The sequence below is a fragment of the Gymnodraco acuticeps genome, unplaced genomic scaffold (genome assembly GCF_902827175.1).
Source record: "Gymnodraco acuticeps unplaced genomic scaffold, fGymAcu1.1, whole genome shotgun sequence".
In the NCBI taxonomy this organism is placed as follows: domain Eukaryota; kingdom Metazoa; phylum Chordata; class Actinopteri; order Perciformes; family Bathydraconidae; genus Gymnodraco; species Gymnodraco acuticeps.
In genome coordinates, this window is record NW_022991628.1 from 507,437 (window position 1) to 517,903 (window position 10,467).

Here is a 10,467-nt window from a genome sequence, read left to right on the forward strand (position 1 = left end):
CCTGCAAGAATGTGAAAGCCTCTGGTTTAAATTTGCTGAAACTATCTTGAAATGGAGTGTAACATCCCTGTGTTAATGAGTAGACTGCAGCTGTGAGAGGAACAAATCAGAAAGCAAAACGAAAGCTTAAATAAACATATTCAAAACACCATTAAACTACTGTCACTTTTCCCATATGGTGATCCAAGGAAGGAGACATTAAAACTTCCATTATGTCTCCCACAAATTTGGTTCCTGCCATCAGTATTTATGATTTATACAAGGTGTCCATTTTCTGCTTTCTAACAGCGGGTCTGTACCCAACCCACTTCATGGTCTGGTAGTGATACATTTAATGAATATACCACCAACCAAAAAGTGAAGCATAGAAAGGAAGATAATATACTTAGAAAACATTGTAGAAAGGCTTCTTTTTTTACATATAAATGCTCAGTAATGATTCAGAGAGGCAACCTGCAATTTTACTGAAATCAATCTGTCTGTTTTAACAAGCTGTAGTTTTATCCTTTTTATCATCAGATTGCTGAATAATATTTGTAATTACATAACAGATGGACCTATCAAATGTATTCCTGCTACGTCCAAATGAGGGTCAGTAAGCATGCACTCATGTTCAGCACACACTTTTACAAACACTGATTAGTAATCAACAGCAGCAGACTGATCAATAACCATTGAGACAGGGTCAAGGACAGAGTTGTTTTGACTCAAAAAACACAGCAGGCAATCACACACACACACACACACACACACACACACAGAAAAACGAACAATTCAACAAACTCTGGCTAAAGACATACTTGTGCAGAGATAATGTTGTGGTTTAAAAACCTTTTAGCCAAAGGGTAATCTCTATATTACATTTTCCATTTGAATGACTGAAATATAATAAATATAAACATTTATTTGGTTATGTATCAGGCAGGCAATTAAAGATCTATTATGCTTTTTGGGGTTTTACCTTTCCTGTTGTGTGTTATATAGGTTTTTGTGCATGACATCACTGTGTAACACTTGTGCTTCTTTTGGCTAGCGCTCCAATACTTTGTACCTGATATGCTAAGGGTTGGGCATTTCGAAGCGGTTGACCAATCAAAACAGAGCCGACCAGCTAACCAATCAGAGCAGACTGGGCTCTATAGTTTCAGACAGAGGGTGACAAGAGGTGCTGCATCACAGGCAGTATGAGAAAAATAAAGCACTTTTTTAAAGCATGTAAACAGTAGAAGCACAAAATACATACATGAACCTGAACATTAGCAGAATATGTCCTCTTTAATCACAGACCTCATTTGATTCCTCATGTTCTGACTTAAATAACAGAATCATAAGGGAATTGTAACGTGCATTCATGTTTTTTCAAAGGTTTTAGACAATTTTCTGCATATCACAACCTAAGTAAGCTACCTACATCCATGAAGTCCTTTTCTCTGCTGCTTGTTCAGATAAGCATCACAGTGACAGCAGCACCTGATGACCATCCTTCCCAGGGGTACAAAGCACTTCAGCGGGCTCCTATTGAGTGTGGAGGAGCAGTAACTCAATGCCAGAATCTCCCTGGATCACTGAGTTTCTCGCCCACTAGCAGACACAAGCCTCCCCATAGAGAAACCTAATTTCAGCCACTTCTGTCCCCGCTCTTTGTCTTTGTCAGTCACTACCCCGAGTTCATGACCACAGGTAGAGGGGGGGGGCAGAATGGATATCGACCGGTAAAGTGAACAACTCTTCACTGCTGTTATACCTGACTCGGACCATCTCTTTGATTAAACATGTGAAAGCTGGAGTTTTTTGCCTGTTTATTTCATTATCATGGTGAAAAATAAATATATTTTCTCTTTGTAAATGTGATGCATTTTGTGTTTCTTCAATGCTGAATATTTTCTTTTTTGATGTGACTTATTTTTATCCAAATGTGAGCATAGAAAATGTTTTTATTTTCATTTAAAGAGCTTTTTTATTACATTGAATTACATTGAACTTGTGCACTTAACAGGTGGGTATGCCGGAAAACTACAATCACCCCCAAACACACAGATCTACATGGTTAATCCTGGCATTTTGCCCAGATCATCTCTACCCTAAAGGGTTAACCTCTTGATTCATTTTCAATCAGGGCCACAGATTATCTGGCCTAACCCTGTTGGAGTGGACTCGATCTTGGGCCAAAGAGTGAAGTAATGCAGGGATTTCTCCCAGGAGGAATCAATCATTTGCCAAGCTCCTCAGAGCTAGCCTTCAGTCGGACTTAACTGCACAGACTCTGCCCTGCTCTTGTCCAATCTCATTCTGGATGAGGCAGTAGGTCAAAAACACACAAAAATCACTGACCTCAGTGTAGGAACTTTATAAGGCATGGTCAGTGAGTCAGTGTTTAGAGTATTTCATGTGGGGAGGCTGTAAATCCCTCCAAATACTCCAAAACAACAGCAGTTAAAGGGTCAGCGTTCCTATGACAAATCTTAATCACGTAATGTCAACAGTGTTAGCTGTTGAGCATTCAGCTCAATGTGGAGGAATGTTTGTGTCTGTGGATGGTAAGTCTGACATTTTGTAAGGGATCGACTCACACACAGCCACAGTTTTAAATATGTGCCCTATGGATTAATACACACATCTCATTTCTCTGCATACCGCCACAGATTACTGCAGTGTTGGTATGTTGTTTGCAGCATGATATCACTTAATCATGGGATTAGAGAAAAAATGTGTCTTGCGTTTCAAACAAAACCATTAAACCAAGTAAAGGCTGGAAACGCAAACCTCGCTGTGATGGCTTCACACACTACTGATCTGAAGCATTCTGATAAAAAAAGATTTTCCTCCAATCAGCGATATGCATCAAAAGGCCACGAGCAGACATTTTGAAAACAGATTAAAGTGCGGGTGTCGGTGCGACAGGGCTGCTTTTATATTAACTTCACTTTTACCCACAGCAGTGAGGGAGATGTTAGTTATTTGTTTTCCTGCTCCATTAAACAGATGCATTATTTATGAAGACAAATACCCAGAGAACCTTGTTGAACTGTGAGGCGGGATATTGAGATATGGAAACCAGTGAATCATTTGCCAATTATTTCCCTGTTTATGGAAGAGTACCCTCCATAACTCCCCCACTAACTGAGCAGTTGAAGTAGACAGGATATAACATGTCAGTAATTTATGAAGCCTGAGAAACTGGCAGACAACACAAGTCACGTTGGCGCTGAAGCATTTTACTGGATAGCCTTGATGGCGATACCCTATCAGTATTCAAGTGCCTTAAGTAACCATTTAAATGCATGGAGCCTATCTTTCATGAAGACGCTCAATTATACTGTTCATCACTGCGATTCAACTTGGTTTCAGTCTCTTTTTCCGCTTCATAAGTTTCAGTGACAATTCATTTTGATGTCACTCCTATAAACTAAACTGTTGGCCCCTGCAGACTCAGCAACATAGTTAATAATGATAGTGTTTCCTCGGTGTGACATTTGAAGCTAAACATCCTCTTGCTGTATTTAGTTATGGAGGTGTGTAATTGGGTTATCTTGGTTTCACTACAATATTAGTTTATTCTCTTTTTTCCGAAAGAGCAGGTACAGCTGTAGCACTGAAACTAGCTACTTAGCTACTCAGTAATACAATTCAGGCAACCTTATCACCACTATGTGTGCAAAACAACCAGCAGAATGTATCCAACTTAACAAAATAATACAGAAATGTTAAATCACATGTTAAAAGACATCCAAAAACATTTGAAGAAATGATTCAGAACTGTAGACATGAGAGATAAATCCCAGAACTGATATTGACAAGAGACTTGACTAGATGTAAGACTTGAGAGAAGAAAAAAAAAAATAACCAGTATACAGTAGCTCCCTGCGGGCCTTGTGTAGGCATGTCATTCTTGTATAGTCCTTTACAATTAAAACAGTTCTTGGTTAGGACTTGTACAGAATAAACACTATAAACACAACTTTGATTAAAAGGTTTTAAGAAAAAAGCCACCTTGACTTGCAAGACTTCTGACTTGGCTCTGACTCCCCCTAAAGGACTTAAGACAGTGATGTAGTACCACTGACTAAAGAACTAACTTGGACTTGCTCCTATAAAGAAATCCAAAGTACTTGAAACTTTCACCGTGAGGCTCAGCAAGTCGCAAGTGCAACTGCTCATCTAACTTGAATAAGGATATTTCCACACTTTGAAACAAGACCTTTAAGAACAGCCTGAAACAGAAAAAAGGTGAAGCTCCCTCACCTGAGAGTGAAAGTTTCCAGGGAAGATGTGCTAGGCAGGAACACGTAGAAAGTTGCAACGTCCGTGGCCTTCAGGGGCTTGGAAGAAGTCTGGACCACCACGGCGCCCCCTAGCCTCAGTCGGAAAAAGGTGGGGTTCCCTGGTGGAGTTTTGAGGAGATTGACACTTCCTATACGCCTCATCGGTGTCCCTGAGACCCCAGAGTCTCCCCCTCTTCCACCTCTGACCCGTTGCAAGCTATCCTGCGGGGCACACTGGCCTGTTGGATCCCTCCGGCTCTGAAAGTAGACATCCACAAGGTTCCCCTGAAGCCCCTTAACTCCTTCTGTTTTTCCTGCTTCCCTGCTGGAGCTTCCTGACCGGCTGCCTGAGCCAAACCAGGCGGGTTCTGGCTTCAGCTGGGCCACACAGAACCCACCAGGAGACACCAGGCATGCCCCCCGGACCTCCTTCGTCTCCCAGAAGGCGTAGGCGGTCACACAGTGGCCTCCATCCTTCACTTTGGCTCTAGCGCTTTTACTGACATTATCCTCTCCTGACCCCATCCTTTCTTGCCCAACAGTGATGTCACTGCCTGTGGGCATGTGGAAGAGGATCTTGACGAAAGGGGATGATGATCGGACCTGACGGACCAGAATGAATGGCAGGATGGTGCGCCCACTGAGGAGAAGGTCTGGAGGAACGGGGGCATCGACAGTTATGGGGCCGAATGAGGCGTTGACAGCTGGCTGGAGGAGCCCAGCGCCTTTACCTGTGATGAGAAAAGTCTGAGCCTTGTGGCTAGAGTTCCGCGATGGGGTTGGACTGTTCCGCCTCAAAAACACATGATCCACATTGAGAACCTTGAAGTTGACACTGGGATAAACTGGTGAAGGGGTGGAGGACGCGTCGATGTCCACAGTAGCCTTCTGACTTTCAGCAACTGGCAAGGGGAGAAGTTAAAAAGATGGGTTAGTGCAATAACTGCTTGAAGGTTTACATTCTGCTATTAGGATACACACAGTTGCCACTTACAAGGTCAGGGATTTCAATTTAGAGCATGGCAGGATGACCAAGGGTTGACAAAGGGATCACGGCCAGAAGAACAGAGCAGAGGGTCAAGGACGGGGTGAGTTGGGGTGCTACGGGGATCGATACAAATGTATGGGAGCAGGTAGGTCATCTGGAGAAGCAGAGGGTGGTGAGACTCAGGGAAAAGGCAGTGACTCATTTCATCATGGAGTTCTTGAACTGAAAAAGGAGAGCGAAGGAAAACACACTGTTTATGGTGGAGTAATGTATAAATGGAGACTAATAGGAGAGAAGACAGTTAGTCTTAAGAAAAGGAGTGGCTTTGAATGTTGAATGAGTACTTGTTAAGCTGTGCGAGGAGTTATACCCGTTTTAACATGAAAGAATAGCTCTAAAAGTCATTACAGCAACGTTAAGATAATCATTATTTACGACTATCATAACCGCTGTGTAACGAAAAAGAGATTAAAGGATTTTTAAACAGTTTTATGTCCGGCACATTCTCGCTCAGACTGTCTTTCCTGTCTCTAAAAAGGTAGAGTATTTACATGACCTTCACAAACCCCATGAAATGCAACACTCCTCTTAAGTGAGTCCCATCTGTGAAGGGCAGATATAACAGTCTAAGGTGGTAGGTGGACTGATGTGGAAATAACAAACAGTGTCTTTTTGTATTGCATACAATTTAACGAAATGGTAACATTTACAGTAAATCCACAGGTTGCTTATTAAATGTCCAGCCAAATGGCACATTACGGCCAAATAGCATATTAAAAGGGAATTAAACACATTATACTCTCCATTGTAGTTATCATTTCTAGCACTAACAAACAGGAATACTACGTGCATAACTCTTATGCATTATCCTTTGCACCAAAGTTGACTTTAATGTAATTAGAAAATGTAATTAGAAAATAAAACACGTACTCCATGTAATGCAATAGAGGGAATGGCAAATGCAGTGTCTGAGTGGTAAAAAGCCTCTCTCTCTCTGACTTCCATGAGATGACTGTTTGTCCCAAAAGGATGCTTCATGTGACAGATCCCACTTCCTCCTGCCAAAGAAACTTGGTTTTTTGCCATCCTCACTCTGTGTTGAAGTGCTCCAGAATTAATGTGCAAATTTGACTTGCCCTAGCTCACAAAAGTACTTTATCAGAAGGCAAACGAAAGCCTGAACCTCATTTTTCAGCCCCCCAAATATCTAAGAAGTGATTTATCTTTCCTTTCTGTTTTTTTAAAGGGACCCTACTATGCTTTTGGGGGATTTTCCCTTTCCTGTAGCATGTTATATACGTTTTTCTCCCACACACTCACACCCCCCCCCCCTCCTGCCTGAAACGCCTTGTTTGACCTCCTTAGTTTACTTTTGTAACATAGTGACATCACTATGTATAGCGCTTCTAAGGGATAGCGCTTGCTCACTTTGCATGTGTTAGGCTAAGGGGCGGAATATTTCTGAACAGTTGACCAATCAACAGATCCAGCCACCTAACCAGTCAGATCAGACTTGGCTCTGGTTTCAGACAGAGGGTGAAAAGAACAGGCAGTATGAAGACAATAAATACTTTTTTGAACGTTAAAGCATGGAGACATGTCACACAATTAAATATGAACTCCCAATATGAGCATAATAGTGCCCCTTTAACAATAGTTGAATATATCTGTATGTAAATCAATGTTCTTTCTGAAGGCATAGGAAAAACTATGAGAATAATTAGTGCGATAATATTAAACAAGTAGTATTCAGAAAAGCAGTAGATATTGGCTGGTACCAAGCGGCAAACTCTGGGGCAGAGCCGGGAAGCCCATAAGGAAGTGCCACAAACTGCAGTTCATCTATTGGCCGATAGGGGATGGCTGCAGAAAGGAGCAATTTCCATAGACCCCCATGTTAAAATGCCCAACTTTACAGCAGAAATAAACATGTTTCTACCCCTGGATGCAATAAAAGATATTCTGGATATAGTTAGATTCCACCTTCATGACAATGGATTGGGGAGTGCATTTTTTTATAACGCACCCCTTTGAGCTATATTAGGTCTTAACGTTTTTGCATAAATTAGGGCGTGGTCACCTTGAGTGACAGGTCTCTGCAGTGAGTGCTGCTTCTAGCTTTCTGTCCCTCTGCTAGCTCCGTTAGCTCTGTTAGCTCCAGGATGCTACAGGGGCTCAGCTGCGAGGCTGATCCGGGGAACACAACTTGAACTCGGACGTGTGTGTTGTGTTGGTGCTTGGTGGAGTATTCTTCATTTAAATATCTGATTTATCTTATGCCGCCTCAGCTCCGCCTCTTTGCCCTTATTTGGATCAGGCTGGAGGAGGCGGGAGTTAGGCTCTGACGTCACTGTCGAGACGGCAGCGGCCGACTCCGCCTACTAAGGGCTTCTCAGCAACTCTGCAGAAACCTATGGGTGACGTCACGGACACTACATCCATTTACAGTCTATGGCTGGTACACGTCACATTTGCATGATTTCCGCCAAACTATGGCTACCAAAAGCCTAAATTAAAGCTTAGGCAAAGGTGGAATATGCATCAACGTTTTAATTGGCTGTCATAATCATATTTGTTGAAATAAACTTGATTTAAATGGTACTCTTTCTCTTCTCCACTAAGGAGACGGAGTTGATCTATCTAACAGACCTTTTCAAATGGGCCCGAGGCCAAGAAACTACTAATTAGATTTTGGTGATGATCCAGATCTGAGATTTCCACTTTGAGACGATTATTGGATGTTAGCCAGAAACAGGGATTCATAGTTAAAACATCATATCATGGGACTTCAATCCAAATCTTAGCACGTTTTTAGGATGAAAAAATCAATTACATTTTATTAAATGCTGACTTTGGATAGAAGTTGGGGAATTAGCATTTGCCAGAGGTTTTTTCCACTCTAGTTTATTTTATAGTAAATATTCTACTCACACAAGTTCGAGAAAGATGTAAGACTTGTTCACCTTCATTATGAGCCCATACTCAGTAATAGACCAACCGGTGCTGCCTTTAGGTTGTTGATCCATATTGTTAAAGTATATCTATATCCTGCAGGTGTATAATGCAGGTCGAAGCAATATATGGGAGGAACACGAAGAGGACAATATTCCTCAGTCTGGTTCAAAACAAGTCTGAAATATGTCTGACCATGAAGTGACTAGGAAGGGACATAGTTCATACTGAGATGATGATTAAAAATAATGCTCACATTGCTAGTAAACACTGGTCTGGGAGAAAAACATTCAAAATAAGTGTTTGGAAGGATGCCTTCCCAAAATCCTTTGATAAAAGTCATGCGATAAGATCACAGAGTTTTGAGTTGCAGCGTTTGATCTGCGGCTTAAAATTAGCCCACTGCTGATATGCACTGCTGTACCTAATTATTTAATAATCAAATATTCATTTTGGGGAGTCCTGGCACCAAGGTATCTTGACTTGTCACATTAAAAGAAATATCTTAACTACTATTGTAAATGTTAGTTCAACCTCAGAGGGGTTCGCTGACACAACAGGCAACACATGACTGGACTGAGAGATAAGGCCGCCATGCATATTCATGGGGCCCATGCCGAGAAGATATCAAAGGCTGAACACTATCACTTAGACACGCATTAAGGGAACACAGCTGCACAGCAGAGTCCTGCCTTATAGCAGAAATACAGCATTCCTACATACAGTACTTCATATGATGGGAAATACACACACGTGCAGATGTAAATCCAGGCAATCTCAGAAAGTAGACTTTTGCATGATATCACTATCACAGACAGACGTCTTATACTGTGACTCCATAGCTCCCAATGCAGGTTATCTTTAAACAAGCAGAGAAACAGCTGCGCAACCACAGCTTCAGGCCTCTTTAATCCCACAGATCAGTGTGCATCATCGTGCCTGCTGTCACTTTCATCGAGACAGAGGGACAAGGAAATGGACAGGGCATGGGCAATCCACAAACCTTAAAATAAAGGAAAAACACAATCCTAAATTCTTATAAAGACCACATCATTACAACAAAATGAACATTTTATAAACTGGTTCTATACTTTCAAGGCTCACTTATCATAAACGTCATCCTCTCAAATGTAGCCTACTCAATAACTGCAGTCTTGTATTGGGCCCACTAAAGGTTTGTGCAGCACACTGTCCTGTTATGTGCATACTGTGAGGTTACACCAGAGCTTCAATGAGGGGGAGCAATTAAGCCCATCTTGTAAATTAAATTAAATCAAAGCATGGACAAAAACATATTATCATTGCATCACCAGTAATGTTCTCTAGTAGCATGCACTTCCAACCTCATTTACTTGAACACAAGCACACGCACGCGCACACACACCCACACAGAGAGAGAGAGAGTCATGGATCTCACCTTTAACAGCTGTAAGTAGAGCCAATGCGACAACTGGAAGCCATGAACGGAGGGGAAAGTTGGGCATCATTTCTTCACAGTTGCAGGTAGTCCTACTCCCTCCGGTTGGTTGAAATAAAGCGATGAGAGCAAATCACTACATTGTCTGATGTCCTCTAAAGTAACTTCCCCTGACTGAAGAGGATAACAAATGGCGGTTTACTTCCTTATCCACATCAATCTTCAATCGGAATAGTTTTGAAATGTGTTTCAATCTCCTTTCCTCCGGCTGATGAGAGGGATGTTTTCCTCCGGGAGCGCACTGCTCGAGCTGGCACTATGACAGCAACAGGCACGGCTATTCCCATGACAGAATCAGTAAACATGTGGCCTCGGTCAGATTAAGCGGACCCACGTGGGCAATCGCCGGTAGGGGAAGAGCTGCGAGCAAATTAAATGCACATGAGGTCAAGGGGGATCAGTGGTTCCTCCACCAGTCATTAAAAATGTTGAATTAACAAATTAATCATATTATTCTGGGCAGAAGGGCGGATTTTTCCAAAGCAACTCATCATAATAATAATAGGCTAATAATACCATTTTTTTTTAAAAGAATAATAATAAAAAGCATGTATTTGTATTTGTTATTATAAGTAATTGTATGATATTATTGTCAATTGTGAAAAAAAGTTTAGGAAACATTTTTAAAAAGTTATTATTATTTTTTTATATTTAGAAAAAACGTATTTCCTCCCTTATTTATGCACTGTTGACATAATGTATATATTTTGTATAATGCTATTTTTAAAAAATGTCTAAGAAGTGCACAGATGTTCATAATAATCTCAGAAGGCCTTTGTATTAATCGT

At 41.4% G+C, this 10,467-nt stretch overlaps 1 protein-coding gene across 1 annotated transcript in view; it reads right to left on the reverse strand.

Moving 5' to 3' along the window:
• The window catches only part of LOC117534105 (transmembrane protein 132D-like), a 31,218-nt gene extending 21,489 nt beyond the window's left edge, over positions 1-9,729 (reverse strand). The window contains exons 1-2 of the mRNA XM_034198155.1: positions 9,620-9,729; positions 4,243-5,164 (exon numbers count right to left, since the gene is read on the reverse strand). Coding sequence (XP_034054046.1) covers positions 4,243-5,164; positions 9,620-9,689 — 992 coding nt within the window. The 5' untranslated portion in view covers positions 9,690-9,729. The remainder of the gene's footprint in view (positions 1-4,242; positions 5,165-9,619) is intronic.
• Positions 9,730-10,467: the final 738 nt, after the last annotated feature.